Raw genomic sequence first — 20,751 nt, 5'->3', positions numbered from 1 at the left:
CAGTTCACACTTCCCTCCAGTTACTGCCGGTTCAAATAAGGTCTCTCCCTAATACAGTCAACTGCAGTCAATCAATTTTCTTTGTGGTGTCTCTTTGCACCTCCCAAGCACCAGCAGCAGATGGCTCAGCCTGGCTGTCTCACTGCCACATTTGTAAGGGAGAAACCAGTGAAAAGTTGAACAACATTGAATTAACAATGAAAACGAGGACTGGAGTGTAATGAGAATGTTTCATTACCTTTGCGTCGGAACCAATTTAGCCCTGATTATTACTGACCTCTGGCAATACTGTATCCAAGTAAAATGTGCTATCCTAAAAAGCATGGGTATACTGGAAGGCAGACATTGCTTCTGAGTGTACTCATAAATAAACCAGAGCATTTCCCTTCCTGTGTTAGAGGCTTACCTTACAGCTGAGTTATCAGCATTCAGCAGCCCCCCCATACTTTGTGTCTGTACAACAAACAACACAACTTGGTATACTACACCTGGAAAATTATTATTGTTATTGTTATTATCACTTATGTGGCACCCAAAAGAGCATTAGGTACTTCACAAAGTAGTTAAAAAGACAAACTATGTGCTACAAAGGGCTAATACTCAGTGAAACAGTAGAACTACACAGGGCGGAAAAACAGAAGGAGATGGTATAACAGGAGGAAGTATACAGGTTACAGGAATAACATTAAACAGTTACTGATCTGGGGCACATGAGGTTCAGTGCATGCTGCCCCCTCTTATTCCACACTGAGTTCACTGGAATCCCTGTGACAGGACATTTTATTAGCATGCTTTCCAAATCCACTGATTTTTTCTGAAGTGCTGTATGTTTGCATGCTAATCTTAATCTTTTTTTCTCTGAAGGTGTTGCAGCCTGAAAGCAGATACATTTAAAAATTTCGCAGTTCCAAAGTAAATTTGTCTATTAAGGATTCAGCAGCAGCAGCAGCCACAGATTTTGAAACTTTCACTGATTTTACAGTGATGGCACAATACAGTCCGAGACTTTGGGCCAAGATGCAGAAGCCAAATGCACAGGAGCAGCTCTTTCCCCTGCACACTGTATAGTGCACCAACAACCCACACTGAGGGGCTCTGCACACTTCGGGACCCCTGCGGACAACTAAGTGCAGCCAAATATGTGGTCCAGTCCCACTGAAGTGCTATGGTGCTGCATGAGCCTGCCCCTGCTATGCACCTTGGTGTCCCAAGAGCTCTTCCCTCTCTTCTGCCAGAGGGATCACACCATCCTTCATGGGCTGAGCACATTGGGGACAGCCCAGGGAGGAGGCAGAATAGAGGAAGGTGAATTTTAAAAAATGACTAGGAAAAACTACAGTGCTCATTATCAAGTCCATCTACTAATACTAAAACAATGGCCACACAGTTCCCCGCACTCTGGGCAACCACATTCCATCCAGGACAAAGCATGCTGCTGGCGCCTCCAGAATATTAATAATAGTAAGGTATGTACTGCAGCAGGAGGGAGAACCACAAGGGGTAGCGCTCCACGGGGCTGGCATAAGGAATGGATCTGCTTCAGGCTGCCTGCCAAAGGCACTGGAAAACTTGACTTTTCAGAGGCTGTCCAAAGATGCTTTTCTCTTGCCTGCAGTACTCTTTGGAGGGCTCTTACCCAGACCGGGCTGTACTGGAGCCAAATGCAGGTGGGAAGTATCCCTGCTCATTCTCCAGCCTCTCCAATTGGTACTGCTGTCTCCTAATAGAACAGCCACCAGGATCCCTCACCACTCTACAGATAAAAGCTTCTGGTTCCATGACATCCTGCCATGCTCATGGGGTTTTTTAGAGGTCACTAGAGTCATGGGCGAGTATCTTAGAAAGAAATCATTCCCCCTAGCCCTGTAACCCAAGAGAAAGCAAATAACAATGGAGGCTGACAGAGGGACTATTCAGGTTTGCCCAGGACCCACTGCAAATGCAGGGATTACAATGGTCTTCCACGATACAGAGGAGAGAACAGAAAAATTCACAAAATGCTAACAGAAACACCTCACTCCCTGCTAACAGCCTCTTATACCAGTGATTTTGGTAGGGGGCAAAAACAGCAAACCAGCATGAAGAAAAGAAGGGACACAAGGGGAAAAAATACTGAGACGCCAGTATCCATTGCACCATGGCAATGGTGCACCCTTCAGCATGGGGAGACATGTCCAAGGGATGTGCGTATTCATGAACAATCTGCTGCCAGTTCAGGTCTTGCAGCACCCATAGGTGTGCACACACGTAACACATCCCTGAGATGCAATGTATCCCCCACTTCCTCCCCCATCAGATGGCTGACAAACTGCAGAACAACACAAAAAACATTGCTGGCTTAGTCAAAAGGATTGCAGACAGATAGCTGCTAGAAGCATTACTAAATATGTTGATGTTTCATAACAGTTTGATCTCACTGCTGTTTGTGTACAGCAGGAACAGCCAGTCAAGGTGATGCATTTGCTGTGCAGATCTGCTGCAGCACTTCAGTTTCACCAGTGGAACTGATCCAGGCCTCCCAGTTCCCTACTCCCCACAGCTTCCCCTTGCTGTGGGAATGTGCTGCAGTGCACTGAGAGAGCCCAGCTCCCTACGGAAGTGCATACAGAAAACCTACACCTTGTCTACATGAAATCTTCAGCTTTCAAACTACTAGCAGTGAGTCCACAGGTGGAAGAAGCAATTTGGCTTCCATATATACTGAGCAGAAGGAATTTGAGATACCATCTATTTTTCTAAGGATTAAAGCTAACATGTGTCTATCTCAAAACATCAGCCTGCCTCACAAATACAACATGCAGTTACAGTTTTCAGGGACACATTATCTCATATCATGGTATATGCCAAGGGGTTAACCTAAGCCTTGGAGGTATGATTTTAAACTGGTTTTGCTAAGCCACTGTCACCTACTAAATATAACTTTAGTTTTCATAGGAAAAAAAAAATCCTTTAGGAGTTTTCTCTGAAAAAATAGCTCTTTGAGGCCATCCTGAGGGTTTCTGGAATTTTTTCACATGTTCTAAAAATCATCCTCGTGAAGCCCTGCACAGTCATGCCTCCCCATCAATGCTGTCCAGAGAATGCAAAGCTTGTATGGCTCCTGCTCCAGGTGCCCCCAGCCCTACAGCTTGAGGTGGTCTTCCCCAAACAGAGTTAACTCTCTGTCCAAACAATTTCCATGAGACTTTGCAAGCTACTCCTTGTAGAGAAAGCTTAACTAAATTATCACCTCATTCAAAACTAGCCCCTATACAAATAAGAAGTCCCGTGAGCATAACACTGAAATTTATTGAAACGCTTACTTTCTTGCATGGGTCAATGGAGTGCATCTTACTTTACAGAAGCTAATACAATTTGTTCCTGTTCCTTACAAAGGACCAGCCACAATTTCTCCCCAAGAGAGAGCACATCTCTGCACTTACACAGCCTATATTCTTCCAGGACTCTTTATTACCATTTTCCCTACAGCTGATCTGTTCTGCACAGATTTTCTGCTCAGTATGAGGGGCTGGGGAGGGGGGCATTAATTATACAGCAAGATGGAGCAGGGCCAGGCAGCCCCTCTGGTGCACTGCCTCCTTCATGCACAGCCTTCTTCCTGCTGCTTTGCAGCTACAAGGATCACCTGTTGGTCTTGGCACTTTCCCAAACTGGGGCCTAGCGGAAATGACAGAATCAGCTAGAAATGAGAGCCAGCTCCAATTCCAGCAACCCAAATGAGGGATATACAAAAACAGATGATGGCAACGTGATCTAGCTGCCACACGTGAGAGCCAAGAGGACGTGGGGTAGAGGGGATAGATAAAGAAGGAGTAAATGTTGGACAAAAACCCCAAAACAAATAAAAAAACAGAAAACCTACAAAACCACTTAAAGGAAGCTTTTTTCCTGCTGTTGTTCTGTTTTCACACTCAGCACAGCAAAAACATTAGGAGAGTTTTTCTCCATCTGAACACCTGCCAACAGGGAAAACCTTGCTCCTACTCCTGCTGGAGTTGTCAGATGCTCCCATCTCCCATATGAGAGATGTCAAAGGGATATTCAGGTACACAGCAGAAACAACCTGCCTTTTTCAGGCCAGCTCCTCTCTGTACTGATTGGTGACACACAAGCTGTTACAAGAGCTGTGTAAGGAATTCCCTTCTTCCACAACAGTGCTCAGCAAAACCTTTTACTTGATGTTTGGGTGAGATGCAATGTTGTGTAGCACAAAGATTACACGTTACTTGCCTCTCATTTTAGTCTTCTGGGCAGAAAAAGCAGGTAAGTAATCCAACAGAAAAGGTAACCATCACTAACTATTTAAAACAGAGCAATGCTCCTTTAAAATTATGAAAATACAAGCTAATTGCACACTGCATTTCCAAATCTAACTAGTTTCATATAAGCCCTTGAAATCCGTATTTACTCAGAGCAGTAACCATATTAACATCCAAGATCTCTCATAAAATTTCTACGAACCCTTAAGCTGAGTGACACCATACATATTTACTCTCTCCAATACCTTAACAGGCTTAAAAATGAACTTTTAACATTTTTTAACCCAGTAATTTTTAGAAACCATAACAATAAAAGCAGGAAAAACCTAATTCTTAAAAGGAAGTTTATTTCCTCTCCAAGAGCAATGGAATGGGTCCCCAGAGCTTCCTTCTTCCTGAGAAAACTCTCTATGAATAATCAATGTAGAGTCCAATTCCTCAACAAGCATCAAGCCTTCAAACACACCCAGCATTCAGCAGGCTCTGTGACTCTGGCCTTTAAACTGTAACACTCTTTGCCTTTCTCTCCCTGGTTTCCCAAGCATTCTTTATTCTTTTCTTTCCAGCAACTAGGTAGGTAAGCAGAAGCAAAATTCGAGCACTGGGAGCAAGCTGGCGCTAATTTGCACCTTATGAATTATTCAGGCCCTCCTGATTCCTGCACCTGCACTGAGGCAGGAAGCTTGCAAGAACAGTCATTACTCTTCTCTTGGGTTTGCACAAGCTTGGTTACTGCTCAGACACTTTGTTCTGTAACCAAGGGCTTTAGGTCCTGTAGTAAGCAATAGGAATGGGAGAAAGAAAAAAATAACTGCATGTTGTCAACCCCCCCTCCTCTCCAGCCTCAAACCCAGGATAATCACTCAACCCTGTTCTGAGACAAATGAATTGTAGGGTGTATTGGACTGATGCTGAATTTATCTTACATATGCTAATCCAGATCAGAGCATCAGGAGAGAAAGAGCGAATGGGTGCTCGAGTCCATCTTGTCAGACCTTTACTCAGCTGCATTAAACTACACATTTAAACTTCTTCCTAAGCTCAGTAGGGAGTATTTCACATGCATCAAGTATTTCACATGCTAACCTGATCATTAAGGCATACTTTTCCCCAGATACACCACAAATAAATTCTCTGCCTGGCATTCTGGCTGACATAAGGGGTGCTAGCAGTTTAATACTATTGGAAAAGCCTATATTGTGCTTGCAACAGGGTGGATTTAACAAGCAAATAGGTCTTTTTCATCTCTATCTACTATTATCTTGGTAAACAGAATGTGACACCTAACTGCAATTCCAGATACAACCCATGAATCTAGACATTAGGAGAGCCATTAGGTGCGCTTGCAGAGAGCAGATACAAACCAATTAGGACTATGAACATTTTAAGATAATGATATGTTTTTGAGCTAACATGCAAAGGCAAACAGATCTAAAAGTATTACGTAAATTCAAAGCAGCAAACACCACCTTTATTCTATCTCATGTCCACAGCTGCACTGAGTATCATTAGGTCTTGTCCTTTATTAACACTGCTGTTACCAACAGGTTTTCCAGTTAAAAGATTGTCTCATTAATATCAAGCAGCTAAGCATCATGCTTTGATTGATTCAGTAAAACAGATCTGTGGTAACTGATAATAAAAACTTTTTAATCCCCTCTTCCAAAAAAACCAAGTCAAACACGAGCGTTAAACATTCAGAGAAGTACAGTCAATCCTTATCAAATCTTTGCTTTTCTTCTTTCTACGCCTAAAGAAGTTAATGCATTTTCCTGTCGATGCAGGAAATGTATTGTGAATGTATGTGTGATTGGTCCTCTGCTTCTCTTATCGCATTCCTATCCAACAATAGGTACTCTGGCGGGTTTTTTTAAGGTATTTTAATCAAGCATGTAAATACGTTTTATTCTTTGATGCTCTTTCATTCAGCATCATTAATCCCCAGCATGAAATCAATAGACTTAAAACATTTAATCACGTCAAAACGCAACATACAAATCCACAAATGACTTCAGTTCATCACACACACTGAATAGCTTGCAAATTGGAAACTATGCCTTCTTTTTGCCTTGGGAATCAGCAAACCCTAAGCTAGTCTTCCACTGAAGTAAACAGATCCTTTCTCCAAGAATCTGCCATTAGGCAAAAAAAAAAAAAAAGTTGATAAACAAAATATGGGATTTTCTGTTTGCTCTGTCATAATTTTCATCCCTTGCAGTCTCATTGGCCTTATAAGAAACACTTGTTGTACTGCTATCTCTTGACGGTATGCATGTTTAAAAAAGTTTAAAAACAATTACAGTAACTGGGTTAAACAATGTACTGGAGGTGCAAGAAAAAGGAAAATATCTTTGTAGTTGCTTACTTTCCCTTTTTAACAGCATACATTGTTTCTCTGCTTGAATAGAATGCAAAAGGGACAACAATCCCAGGCACTTAAAAAAAAGGAAAAAGAGAATAAGCTCAACTTTATATATGATTACAATTTCAAAAGCCCATAGGACACAGAAAGTGACAAGAATAGCTTTGATGGGGCAAAAGTGTGTATGAGCTGAAGAAAAGGGCAGAAACAGGTAAACAGGCAAAAGGAATAATCTAAGTAATGGAATAATATTTTTAATTCTACTACATTAAAAAGCACAGAAAGCTTGCTAATTTGAAGGAAAATACAGTTTGGAAAGTGGTGAAGTATGAGAATGGGCATGCTGAAACCCTGATTTGGGAGCCCGTTACCCAAAAACCTGCCTAGATCCATGATTCCATCCCCACCCACTGTCCCATGAAGAGTCCTACACAGCCTCCCCCTACAAACCCATGAGGTCCTTCACTGTTAAGATGGAGCTTCTCTGGGTACCAACCACTAGGCCCATGGGCACACACACTCATTCTGGCAGCCGCCCAGTTCCCACCTGCAGGCAGAGCCCTGTCCTGAACTTTGCCTGTGTCACGTGAAGAAGCCCCAAAAGGGAGGCAGAGGGCTGATGGTGGTGGTACTGGCAAGGTGCTGTAGCCCTGCATTCAGGTAATTCACTCAGAGAAGGAGCATCACCCCAGGAATAATCTGGCTACATGGATGCAGGGCTTTCTGCCTAAGTGTCCATGGAGTGAGGCTACTCTGTAATCAGGAATGCAAGACCCACAAGGCTAAGGTGTTGGGCAGAAAAGGAGCTAAGCATCTAGAGAGGAACAGTGAAAGGTCTGTTTCAGTATCCACAGCTCTTTCTGGCATGATGTTGCTTCAGAGAATGGAGCTTACAGCCCCAGTCCTGTCCACGCTCAGGCAAGGATACAGGTTCTTCTTACCCACTCTCCTTCCCCATCCCATAACTTCTGTGTTCCTGCTTATACAGCTGCCCATATTCAGCAAGAAGGGAGATGACACTCTACTGCTCCCCTCATATCTTATCTGATTAGGCCTGCAGTGAGATCCCAGTGAGATCAGCTTGTGCTCAGAACCTACACCTCGGGTCTCCCAGCCTGTTGACAAGCTAGTTCATGAACCTTATCTGCGAAAGTGGCAAAATTGCTGTTGCTGTTGCCAGCTTGTTTGACAGAAGACTCATCTCTGCTCCATTATAATCTAGAAATGGCTTCAGAGACTACCTCTAAGGAAAAACAATGCTTTTATTTCCTACTGGTTCCCTAAACAGTCCATAATGATTGATCTGATGTGTCTGGGCTGTATTTCCAGAGAAGCACTTACATTCCCTAGGCCATCAAAGTATATACTTAAAAATAGATGAGTAAGGGCTCCTTTTTGGTTGTTCCTGGGACATGCAATTCCGTCTAGTGACTATAATGAGGAATTCAAGTGCTTTTCCTCACAGGACAGGTCAACCTACAAAGCGTAACCTTAATATACAGGTAGAAGTTTCATTTCACAGTGAAGCACAAGTGCTACTCACTCAAGCATTAAAAAAGTTTTCTGACAGTGTAACAGAGGTATCAGTGCTTCTAGCATAGCACAACATAGACTCACTCTAGTTGAGAGAAGGAATGAAAATTTCGGAGTAAGTATGATTAATCTGAACTTTACTGTAAGTATACAGAGTGTAAGTGACCACCTGATTTTGCAGTTTTTCCCATTGAAAGTAATGTTTATGCACTGAGCTGCATGAAGGAAAATATGTGGATTAGGGAATTTCTTCAAGTGCTTTGACTATGCTAGATGCATTAATTTTTCATTACCTCATTTATGTAAAAAACCCAACAAAACCCCACCAAAAAAACTAACAAAAAAAGCCCAATAAAAAACATAAAGTAAAACTAAAATGTGAAATGAGGACATTGCAAATCCAGCAAAGAGAAGATCAAGTATTTTCTGCTGGCAGTGCTCTTAATTATTACCAGTAACTTCCTATCTATTATCATCATCATTATTCTTTATCCTGTTCTTTAAAAATGATCCAGATTACCTCTGCAAATGTGTGGGTTTTTTTGTTTGACAGATGCTAGATTCACTTTCAGCTGAAAGCAATTGAAGTTTAGACACAAGAAATATCCTTTAAATAGCCTTTAAAGGAATATCCTTTAAAGCCTGTGCTCTTCAGTTAACAATTTGATCCTGGAGATGAACTGCAAGTAGAGACTTGGGCCTTAACATTCTTACTAACTAATGGGAATGCTAACAAGTAAAGAAGTGTACTCTGCACTGCAATGCTTATTTTCTTTTTGAACTGGTGACAAATGAGAAGGACTGCTTTGAATTAGTCTTACAAACGTCACCAATACAACAGAACACTGCAAACATTCGTCTTTGAACAGCAGAGAGTCAAAGCAAACTAAGGCGAAAATGGTGTCCAGCAGAGCAATTCAGATCAGGAAAGCCATCCAACTCCAAAGCAGCTTGACCTGAGCACAGCCCCAGAGGCTGTGCCACAGCTGCCAGCTAGCCAGTAGCCAAGAAGTTAGCAGAGGTGCAAGCCAAGAAGCCAGCCATGAACCCACGTGCCAATGCAGGAAAGCTGTATTCCAGAATTTGGCATCTGGGCCCTCCAGCTGCCAAACATCTCCCATCTGGCTGAGCCTGTGGACGAGGTGTTAAAAAAGAAGATCAGGGAAGATTATACAAGAGCAAAAGCAGTACCCTTTGCAAGACAGCAAAGATTAAGAGGCACATTGTGCCCCCAACATGTGAAACTCACACACATTATCACTTTGTTCCCAGTGGATCAGAGAAGGCAGTCTGGACAAAATGCTCCATGTTTCAGAGGAAATGAACAGTTAGATGTGCATGAACTGAAGCAACCATTCCAGCCTCTGGCAATCCACGAGGTCAGCAGATGCAGATTTGTGTAGAATTGGTTTGGAGTAAAACTTACAACTTTTAGTAGATTTGATGAACCAAATAAGAAAAAAACAGTAAAAAAAACACACAAAAAATGTTTCTTCAAGTCTTTGTGATCCCCTCTGTTCCTCCATCATCACAAAGAAATTTAAGTATCAAAGAATGTTTCTGTACTTTCCTAACTGGAATACCATAATTCTCAGTGTATTTTATGGAAGGGTAACTTTTTTGCAATTTAGTGGAAAAGATAAGTTTTGTAATACAAAGTTGAAAAATACCCAAACCTGGGTAGGCACGAAATTTAATTCAAATGAAATATATCCACTCATACAGCTGCATTTAACTGCAGAATACACTTCTGAGAAGCATTTACTGTTCCCAAACTCCAGCAGCGCCATACTGCAAAAAGAGGGACCAGCTGTGGGGAAGACTCCCAGCACGGTCAGCAGTTTTAAATGCATCATAAGAATTTGTATTTTTAAATAATGCACTGACTTTAATGTTAATCTAATTGATCTTACTTCCACCTTTCAATCTACAGCCAGGTCCACATGGCCCAAATGAGGTTTGACAGATGAGTCTTCTTGATCAACTGGGTTCTTTATTTTAAAAACACATAAAAAAAACCCCACAGCTCTTTTTCAAATTTCTGTTTTTATTAGAACCTATTTGTCTTGCCAAATATTATCTTTCAGTCCCATCTCACTCCAGTCAGAGCACACTAACTTTCAGCAGTTTAGAACTGCTGCATGAGATGACTTAGCCATCTACATCTAACCATGCATGTTTTTCAGGGGGCCTCATTAGTAGGATCTAATAGTCATTACTATGGTATGTAAATACCAAGTAAATTCATTATTGATTTTTAAAGCAAAATACTGACAACCTCAACAAAGAGCAAAAAATGAACAACACAAGTGTCCTTGAAAATGCTTCCTGTAGAATAGAAGCCAGTACACAAAATGTTCCATAGTTAATTTAATACAAGCTAAAGAAGCCTGCATTAAAAACTGTATCTGAAATATAAATGTATTTTAGAAACACAACATTTTGAGAGACTAGGAGGCTTTTCAGAATAATTTCTGACATTGCACTGATAATACAATCAGATCAAAGAAAGTCTAAGGATTTTTAAAAATAAATGTATCATTTCAATTTCATAGTTAAGGAAAACTTAAAATACTTGGTTCAGCTCTAACAGAGATATTACTCCAGCTGCTACTTTGAAAATGTTTGAGTAATACGATCCTGCAAATTTTTAATAAAAATATACCAGTTGTAGTGTAATTAACTGCAAATTGGAGATAGGAGTAGTCTTGAGGAATGACTTCTGTATTTGACTACTCATTAGCAATTTGAAAGTGTAATTACTCTTAAACATGCCTTCTTCCTAATTTTATTACAAAGCTTAGCTGTACTTATAAATGTGAAGAATTTGATTTATTCTGGAACATACTTGCTTATATTGAATGTGTGCAGTTGTTTTTTCTTCTGTACTCCACAGACAGAGGCCACTAAGAGCAGATAAAGCACTGAGCTGATGAGTTTACACTTGTCCCATAATAAACACGACTCCAAAGGAACCTTCTGAGGGGCGCACAAAACAAACAAAAGAAGGGAGGAGGACAGGCAAGCAAGCAAGCACACTGAGAGTGGACATTTCACTGCATACTATTTTAAAATCCACTAAAGCAACAGCCACGAATCCCACAAAAACAGGAACCCTACCAGCTTTGGTACATCCTTTTGCCATTTGACATCGTTTCTACCTGGGCAAGTGGGGTGAACTCCAGGGCTCTTATGGTATCACAACACCTGCTGAAGCCTCCCAGTCACCCCCCGCCACTGAACTGGCATGTAGACCCTATGCCATCTACAAGGCACATTACACAGTAAGATTTTAATATTTTGCCCTCCTTGAAATAAAAGCAAGGAGATGTTTGCAAAGAGCTCTTCCTACATTTTGCAGCTTTGCTTCACAGTAACTGGCAATGATCCATTGTTACATGAGCTATACTGATGCACATTAACTTTGTTACTCAATTTCAGTAGACTACTTTGAACACTTTAAACTGTATTATTAAACATCAGACAAGGTATTTTCTATTCTCATATTTTAAACACTGGGATTTATTAAAAAAAAACAAACCAAACCTGCAGCTTTCCCACCACCCCCTGAGCCCCAAGATAAAAAAAAGCAATTGCAAAACTCAACTTCAGATCTTGCCTACCCCCACATAACCCCCAGTCATGACATAAAGAGGGAGAGAAACCTGAAAAGTACTGCTTCTAGACTTTATCAATAAAACAGAATATTATATAATACACAATAAAATGCTTCATACCTGGAGTTGAAAAAACGAAAAGGGTTAACAGCTGACCTGGCACAGCCCCACATGCTCTCTCTGGAAATTGAACACAGACAATTAGGAATTTTAAGTTACCCCAAATAATCAAAGGGGACTTAGACAAGCTTGAGGAACACTTACTGCTAAGTAAGTAAGGCACATAGCCTCAGTGTGGAAGGCACTTTAGGATTTTCCCATTCACTCAAAACTCTTCTCAAACTGAATTTGCTCTGTAGATGCCCCATCTAATGATAAGTAAGTCATTAGGAGCGCTGTGATTAATTTTCATGGCAGCAAAGTTAAAGCTTAAGGGCCCACATGTCACTCAGTGGTAATTCTGGATCACGATAGATCATGATTTCTTATTTAAAAAATAATCAGCAACAAAGAGGTAAACTCTAATGAGAATCTACAGCAGGCAGGCATTGCATGAAGAGGAAATTATGGCTGCAGTGAATGTCTGCTCCCAGAATTCTGCTGCATCAGTAATATTATTCCCACACAAAACCAAAAAACTTAGGCTTTAACATTTTTACTTAGAACTGGGACTCTAGGGAAAAAATATACAATCTTCTAAAATACAATTTTGAATAATGAACAACACCAATATACAGTGCCATAGCTGTACAAACTCCTATGCTGGTTGAGATTTGGACTATATAATATGTTCCTTTTCACTGACAAATTCTGATCTACTGCATGTGCTCAAACAAGAAGCTTCATACAGAAACAAGAAGCTTCATACAGATGTTTTTTGGAAAAAGTTCCACCAAGTTAGGGGAAAAAAAAAGAAAAACCTGCAGAAAGCCAAGAACATGAATAAGCCCCTTTAGTCCTTCTCTTTGTAGTTCAGACCTCAAATGTACTGCGAAAGTAGTTTGAGGCCAATGCTTAAGAAACTAGCAAAAATATTAGAATAACAATATGAATAATAAAAAAGCTCTATCACACTAGAAGTTGAATGTATTTGCACTGAAAATGTTTTGGATCTTTTATAATGCTCAATTAAAATATCCAGGTTGGCATAGGAACTGTAGAAAGTAAAAAGGAAACTTTCATAACAACTTTGCTTCATTTATATAATTGCATTTTCCACTGGCCCTTGGAAACCTACAAACAATCCATTTACTCTCAAAATTTTGCACTGAATGCTTTGAACCTGTCACATTTCCCTGCCTCAAGTGTATAGCAAATATTGGCTCTTTACTGTTTTTGCCAGTTTTTAGATGCTAAATTTCTGATAATGACAGAAATATGGTATGCAGATGACAAAATGATGTACAGAATTTTTGAAGTATAAGTTATTAGCTCTATCACTGCCTAACACAGTTTTGGATTCTTCCACACTCTTTTCCCACTCTCCAAGTAGAGTCATTTCCTTCTCAGAAATATTTATCAGGTATTTGTCCTACAGTACCAAATAGGTACAGATTTTATTTTACAACTGTGTCAGTACCTAATCAAAGAACACTGTGACAAAATCTCCCCTGCCTCATCAGCCCTCAACTGAAAGCAATATGCACTGGAAAAATGGTTATTGGAAACCATTAACACCAATGGTTCTCTTCCATGCCAATTAATCTGCAACCATCTCTGTGTCTCATTGGAAAATCATTTATTCACACAGGTGATATAAACATTAATACATTACCTGGAAGTCGTAACTCTAAATTTTGGACACACATTTTCATAAAGTTCCCTTTTTAACAACTAAGCAACAGGGCAGACCAAAATACAGTTATTGAGGTTAAGTATTTGCATGTTGAATTTTTGACAGTGGGAAATTTGGCTGACAACTAAAACTCTGTTTAGAACCTACAGTATCCAGATACTGAAGCAAAAGACACTCAGGCACCATCAAACCAACCTTACTGACTCCTGAAAGTTACTATGCTCCTTTCTGTTTGGTGTGACAGCCAAAGGGCTGTGGCCTCCCACCCAGCCTCTTCTCCAAACCAGAAACCTAAAAATGGAGAGAAAAACCTAATCCTTGCCTCTGGAACTTGAAGCTTATCTGTGCTATGAAAATGGCTGAAACACATCTCAGACCATGTAATCAGCATAAAAAAGATCTGTAACAGTCACTTCCCAATCCAAAATGCAAGTGTAGAATAAAGAAGAGAAAAGGACCATTCCTGGGTATCTTTTGCACACAAATGTAGATATCTGGCTTCCTGAGTTAGTGCTCTAACATCAGGCTTTTCTGCCATAGGTGGGTGGCTGTACCACTGCTGGCTGTCACATTTTTACACTGAGAGATGGCCAATGGGAAGAGGACATCTGGGTGTTACAACAGGCAGAAATAGGTAAGCTTAGAACTTGATATCCTCATTTCCACAATGGAAAGTTGGGAACGTGAGCTGGTCTTTTTTTTTCCCAAACCACTTTAATGAATTACTACATTTCAGAAGCCCAGGCTCCAAAGAGAGCAGAGACAACTCACAGACAAGTACCCACCCAGGATGTAAGTGGAGACATCTCTAGGAAAATGATTGCTCTGCCCTGTTCTGCCTTGTACTTCAAAGCCTTTAACTCTTTGTTGACTATAGCGGGCATGCTAATGCCTTGTGCAGGTGCACTGTCACACTGCTGAGCCAATCACCTATCTCAGAACCTCACAACACCTCCATAAGACCTCCCCCAAAGCTAAAAATCTTCATCTTGCCTCAAGTGCCTGCGCTGTTGTGGCTTGTCTTGGTCCTGGGTATCTGCAGTACCTCATGCATGCGGCAAGCGTTTGGGGATAGTGCAACCTCTAAGACCTGCAATGTATTGACAAGGATGTACCTGTTACAGAATTGCATGTATTTGTAGTTCCTCTCAAGCAAAAAGAGAACCACTTTCTGTTATCCTGACTATACTTTAGGAATGGCAGAAGATCTCAGAAATCATGTGGTGATACAGACAGCAAGCAGTTCTGAAGTGAAAAAATTGAGTGCAAAAGGAATCAACCTGTTCAACTTGGTAAATAATTTTCAGCAAACAATTTACTATACAACATTACCCTATTATTGTGCTTTTGAAATTTTTATGACTGAGATTTTGGTCATTATTATAGTTCTTCCTGTGAACTTATTTATCAATGGTTTGACTCTTTGGCCTTGACAAGCAACTGATTACAGTGCTCATCAGTTCTAAAGAGAAACACCACGGTGACTTACATGTCTATCTGACAGCATTGTGTGTTCCTGATTTATCATGTGTTATCCCAGCACTATGCTAAATATCGTACTTTTCATGCAAATAACTGAGGGACATATTTTGACAAGACTGGGACTGCTGACTTTTAATGAGTACATAAACCAAGTATTTCTTTCACTGTCTGATGTCAGCTTCTGGTGGTTTTCAGGTTAATTTATTTTCCAGGCGCTGTTTGCAATGCTGGGCTTTTCAGCCAGCAGCAGATCCTGTATACAGGCCTTAAAGTGAGCACTTCTAGGGCAGCCTCTGGCCTCAGTGCCTGCCAGCCTGCTCCATGCACCCTGAGCTAGCAACACAGGCTAGACAAGAGAGCTCTGGCAGTTGCTGCCTCCTCTGATCCACCCTGGTCTCTTCCTTATTTTCTGCCTGCCTCAGCTTTCATATTTCCTTACACTGCTTTATCCTCTGGCAACTCAGTATATTTCACAAGGATAAATAAAGAAAAATATGACCCAGAATTTCATGCTTGGCACATCTTTTGTCACTGCTCTAATGATGGAGATGCAGGATTTGACTCTGAAACCTGTGACTGTCATTACTCCAGGATTAGATGCTATAATATCAGCCACTATGCTGCTTTACTCTTTATTTTAGCCTTCAATTCCTTTATTTTGACTAGAGTAATTTCTTATGTGTGGTGGCTGTAAGGCCCAAGTATCCTTTCTGCAATGTATTCAGAATAGTAATGCTCATGTTCTAAGTCACATACACACAGACAGTGACACCTCCTTGGCACACAGGCACAATGCAAAAAAGACTCTTCATATCCATCACCCAATACCACCCATTTATTCCTCCTTTATCTCCAGCGTCAAAAGAACTTGCTGTGAGAAATGAGGTTGTGGTGAAATCACAAGGGTGATTTAACTAAAAGACAGGGAAATATACCAAAATCTTTTCCCATTATGCAGGAGAAAGGAAGATGGCAGGAAAAAAAAAAAAAAGTAGGATTTTTTTTTTATTATTTCCTGTATTTACATGCTCATTCAATTATGCCTTGCCAAACAGTATTCCCCTCTTAATAGTTCCCTCCTTTACATGCAGTTTACATACGTGCAACCTACACAACTTTTGTGGTTTTGCATGCATTGACCTAAACACCCAGGCGATATTTCCATAAATCAGTATAAGCACTGCTATTAAGATTTAATTGCGCTGCATGTACGTCTGTCAAAATCACAGGAACTGCCTTATGGAAAAGGAAAGATAAAAACTTATCTGATCTAGATAATGAAACAAGAAGTAATTTTGGCTCAAGTGACAGCAGAGGACAATGCTCTTTCTTTTTCTTATCAGTAAGTCAAAGTAGCAGTTCACTGAGGAGGTATTATTGTGGCTTTTCCTGGCAGTGTTCTGCTATCCAATCCACACCTATGAGTATTTGTTAGAGCTCTAAATTTCTTAAGGCACATGGCTCTGCCCCTACTTTCTGTGCTGATTTAGAGACAAAACATGAAAAGCTGAATAATGAATCACTGGAGAAAGAGATGCCAAACAGGTGTACAAACTGCTAACTGGGTAGTAGTAATTCATAATGTTATTTATAATTCATTCTTGGGTGTAGTGCTCTTCAAGCAATTAAAAGAATGCCTGCCTCACTATCCATAAAATGCATTTCACATATCTAACAACTAATGACTTGAGCTTCACTCTGGAGCAACACATTTTAGTGGATTAAGCATGGGAGTAAGAGGCAGATGGACCTGATCCCAACTCATTCTCTGCTTTGCTGCATGGCCTTGAGCAAGTCACTAACCTGTAGATAATTGTAATATTTGAACACACATGGGATCTGTACAATTTAATTAGTTAATGTTTGCAAAGCACTCCAAAGATAAAAAATGCCGCATCAATGATAATCACACACTATTGTTTCATGTTTGTTTTCATATTGTTTGTGTAAACATGTTTAGAAATGTAAAACTCCAGTAATGGCAAAGTTTGACAACTACTTTCAAATGATCGGCACTTCTTAGACTAAAATTTAACTTATGCTAAGAAGACATTTATATCTGAATTCAATACAGACACTAAATTGAAGCTGGGAAACAAGATCTTTGAAGGTTTCTTTGTAGCGGACAAAGGAAGTGAAAAAGACATACAGAAGGTATCAATGAACCAATATGTGTAACTCTTTCACTGCAAGATAATGGTCCCCCAATAGTCTAAGTGTTGAGTTACTTTTCTTTAGCATCCAGACTTCTGTTAGTTCAGGACTAATTATTAACCAAACAAAGTTAATGGCAAACAGAAATAGGATTTTGGACTTTATCAGAACCAGGGTATTTCTTAGTTCTTCAAGCTTATTATGCAATTAATTTAAATACTTCTCTCAAAAGGAAAATATTACTCCTAGCAATGATATGATAAAAGCTCCAGAATGACCTACTCAATAGTCATGGAAACATATTCTTATAGAGGACACAGGAAGATATGATTTTATATAGACCAAGGTCTACTCTTAAAAGCATTCTTATTTTCAAATTAGCTTTCTTCAGGGAACAATTTGACAATACCTCTATCTCCTGATACACTTCCATTTAAGCAATATAGCCCTTTCAAAGCAGGAAGTGACATTAATTTCTCTGTAGAAGCTGGTTTTGATTTACAGTTGCCATTCACCTAGTCCTTGTTTCTAATGATCATTGGCTGGTGGGGAATCTTGTTATTCTGGCAAAAGGCCTTGAGACATATAGCAGAAAATCTTCATACAAAAAAATCCTAGTGCATGCACAGGATGGCATTCTTTGATTTTACTGCCCAACTGTCAAGTTATTGAACTCTTCTTTTGTCAAACATCACATAATTTTAAAAAAGGAACCTTTTTAGAATAATATGGGTTTACTGGATTATTGAAACCCCAGGTTCATACTTAGTGCCTAAAGAGCAATTCCCAAAGGTATATAGGTCTTTTAAGCTCCTGAAATCCTTAATAAGTGTTTTAGGTCAATTCATTTCTATGTACAAACAGATGTTTCTGAGAATTCAGATTTTGCTAGAAATAACTTTATAAAATGCCATATAAACACACTGTAGAAGAAGTCAGTACTTCTTCAACAAGCTGTCCGAACTGCCTGCAGGGAGTGCACGCAGGTAGGAGAAATCACACCTGTAGTAATTGCTGCAGGTCAAATTTAGATGTACTAGGTTCAGCTTCTTCTCAACCCACAGATTTGCAGCTTGACCTTAGAAAATAACATAGAGGGGGTTTCCTCATAGATAATAACTTCAGCAATGTAAAGTTTTATCACTCTTTAAATCACTTGTCCAGGTTTCTTTACAGCTGCTGGAGAAGACAGAGACCTTTTGAAAGGTAGATGAGCATGACTGGACCGAGAAATATCTCTCCACTAAAGAAATCCACAATACTTGAGCCTAACTCTTAGATAGCTTGCATTGTGAGAGATGAACTTTGCTGCAAAGTTATGTCCAGCACTACCCAGGGGTTGCCTCAGGTAGCTGAGACAGAGCACACTGCCAGCTCAGCAGTGCCCTTGGGTCACTAGCTAGCATCCAACCCAGCAACACTTTTCACTGCAGAAACCTCTTCTGCCATAGGATACTTACTTGAGACTGCTGACAAAAAATAAAACAAAACTAGAACAAAAACATCCCTGAAATAATGACACAGTGGGGGCACCAACCATAACACAGATACCTTGCAGGGCTCTGTGTCGCTACTGTCTTTCGCTTACGTATCTGCACAAATGCCTCTCAATGCTTTTAGCAAGTCAGTTCAGTTTGTAGAACAACCCTGGAGGAGACCAAGGAGAAGCCTTTCCATGTTAGAGAGCCTGTGGGGAGGTCAGAGGCCCACAGACAGTTCTTTCTGAGTGTGTGGTCCAATTTCCCTCCAATTGCAGCAACTATGTAACCTTCTGCTCTAAAGTCTTGCTGCAATGGAAAAATGCATCCCAGACTTGAACACAAGTAAAATTAAAACTGATATAGGCCCACAATTTCACTTCAAACCAATTAGTGTTCTCCAGTGGAAAAAAAAAATCCTTTATTGAGGAATTCTGGATGAGCACTAGCCAATTCTCCTTATGTAAAATCACCACTCAATTGTGTGCCAGTTTTAAAATGAGCACGGGCAGATGTACCAGAGAAGAGGGAAGCAAAGTTTACACAAACAGTGCTGAAACACCCTTGCTTATGTTTTTTGAAAACTCAGGACAAAGTATTTTGTGTGCAAGTGGAAGGAAAAAATGAGGTGAAAGTCCCCTATAATGAATAGCACAATAGTAGTAATGATTGCAACCAAAGCAGGAAAACAATCTATACCAGTGTAGAAAATGAATAGCTGATGGAAACAAAGATACAAAAATCAAAAGAAATAAAAATAAACCACAGAAGGTGATTTACACTGAAGAAAAGAAGGGAGGAAAAAAGTGATCTAGGAAAAAAAAATCAGATTTGAAAAGCATGTACTAATTTAAGAGAGTACATTGGTATGGTGGCTATGCTGTCTGTCTGTAGTGGAGTCTCTCTTTTGTTAACTGCAGTATCCAAAACTAACTCCTACTGTACTGCAGTAATAGATGCCAGAGATTTTAAAAATAAAGTATGATGATCACATTAGCATCAATGTATCAACCAGATAAAGTAGCCAAAGAGAACAGGGGTAGGTCCCTAATCTCATTTTCATACAAGCACTCTGAGGCACCCAGCTCAGCCTAAAGAGGAATTCATGTTAAAGGTCAGAGCAGTCACATACAAATGACAAATCCTATCTCTGTGAATTAACTGCAGCTATAACTACAAGTAGACAGGATTTCCTCTCTGAAACTTGTGTCTCTCCCTTACTCCAGAAAAACAATACACTATCTGAAGCATTGTCAGTTTATATGCACAGTTCCTCTTTTCCTTGACATTTGAAAGGAAAAAATCAAAGGAGTTTCCTCCACTTACAACACCTAAGGAGAAAAGAAGTCTAGAAAGAGGAATTTCTGCACCTTTGGATTTTTACTAACATACTGGTCAAAAGTTCATGCTAAAAATTACCTTCTGCCTCTCCTACTTCTGTCCTCAGCTTCTTCAAGTAGGAGATCTTAAATTATCTTATATTCAGGGAGGGAGAGATGCATGCTGTAAACTAATATATTTTACCATACAAGTGTGCAGGAAATAAGGAGATAAATGCTCTGTTCAGGTTTTGCATTACTATGGGCCATGGAGATGGCTCCTGAGCCAATCCTGCATCAGTTCTGCCTAGGGATGAAAAGGCTGCCAGGCTGACAGAACAGCATGTTGCCTCTGTGAGGGACCCTAAAAAAGTTTTACTGGTCTTCGAGGCAGGGACTAATGCCTTCTCCTCCCTTGGCTTCATAAAGATTTCTGGAGCACATGTGAGATTTGGTTCTGAATATATGATGCTATTCTTGCTGTGTAATAAGCATCAGTGGTGTTAGGCATATAGAGGCAAATCTGCTCTTTGTTAGATGTTACATGTCAAAATGAGTTTGTAAAACACACCATAGAAACGATGAAATGCTGTTTACAATGCAAAGCCTACTGAAATCTACATAATGTTGCAATATTTATTACCAGCCAGAGTGTATTATCTGAGATTAATAAACAATTCTTAGTCCTTATTTTGTAAGGCATAGCAACTACCATAAACTACCACTGTCACAGGCAAGAAATTTCACTGAAG

The 20,751-nt window shown here is 40.1% G+C and overlaps 1 protein-coding gene across 9 annotated transcripts in view; it reads right to left on the bottom strand.

Moving 5' to 3' along the window:
• Window positions 1–20,751, bottom strand: part of KLF12 (KLF transcription factor 12) — a 234,656-nt gene that overhangs the window by 51,350 nt on the left and 162,555 nt on the right. For 8 of the 9 annotated variants that reach the window (XM_030271382.4, XM_072928235.1, XM_030271373.4 and 5 more), the window contains one exon: window positions 11,892–11,951. The exons of the other annotated variant lie outside the window; for it this stretch is intronic. In XM_030271382.4, coding sequence (XP_030127242.4) covers window positions 11,892–11,951 — 60 coding nt within the window. The remainder of the gene's footprint in view (window positions 1–11,891; window positions 11,952–20,751) is intronic. 9 annotated transcript variants of the gene reach the window in all.

This window comes from Taeniopygia guttata, chromosome 1 (assembly GCF_048771995.1).
Source record: "Taeniopygia guttata chromosome 1, bTaeGut7.mat, whole genome shotgun sequence".
Taxonomy (NCBI): domain Eukaryota; kingdom Metazoa; phylum Chordata; class Aves; order Passeriformes; family Estrildidae; genus Taeniopygia; species Taeniopygia guttata.
Note: the sequence above shows the minus strand (reverse complement) of the source record. Positions and strands in the feature narration are given on the sequence as shown.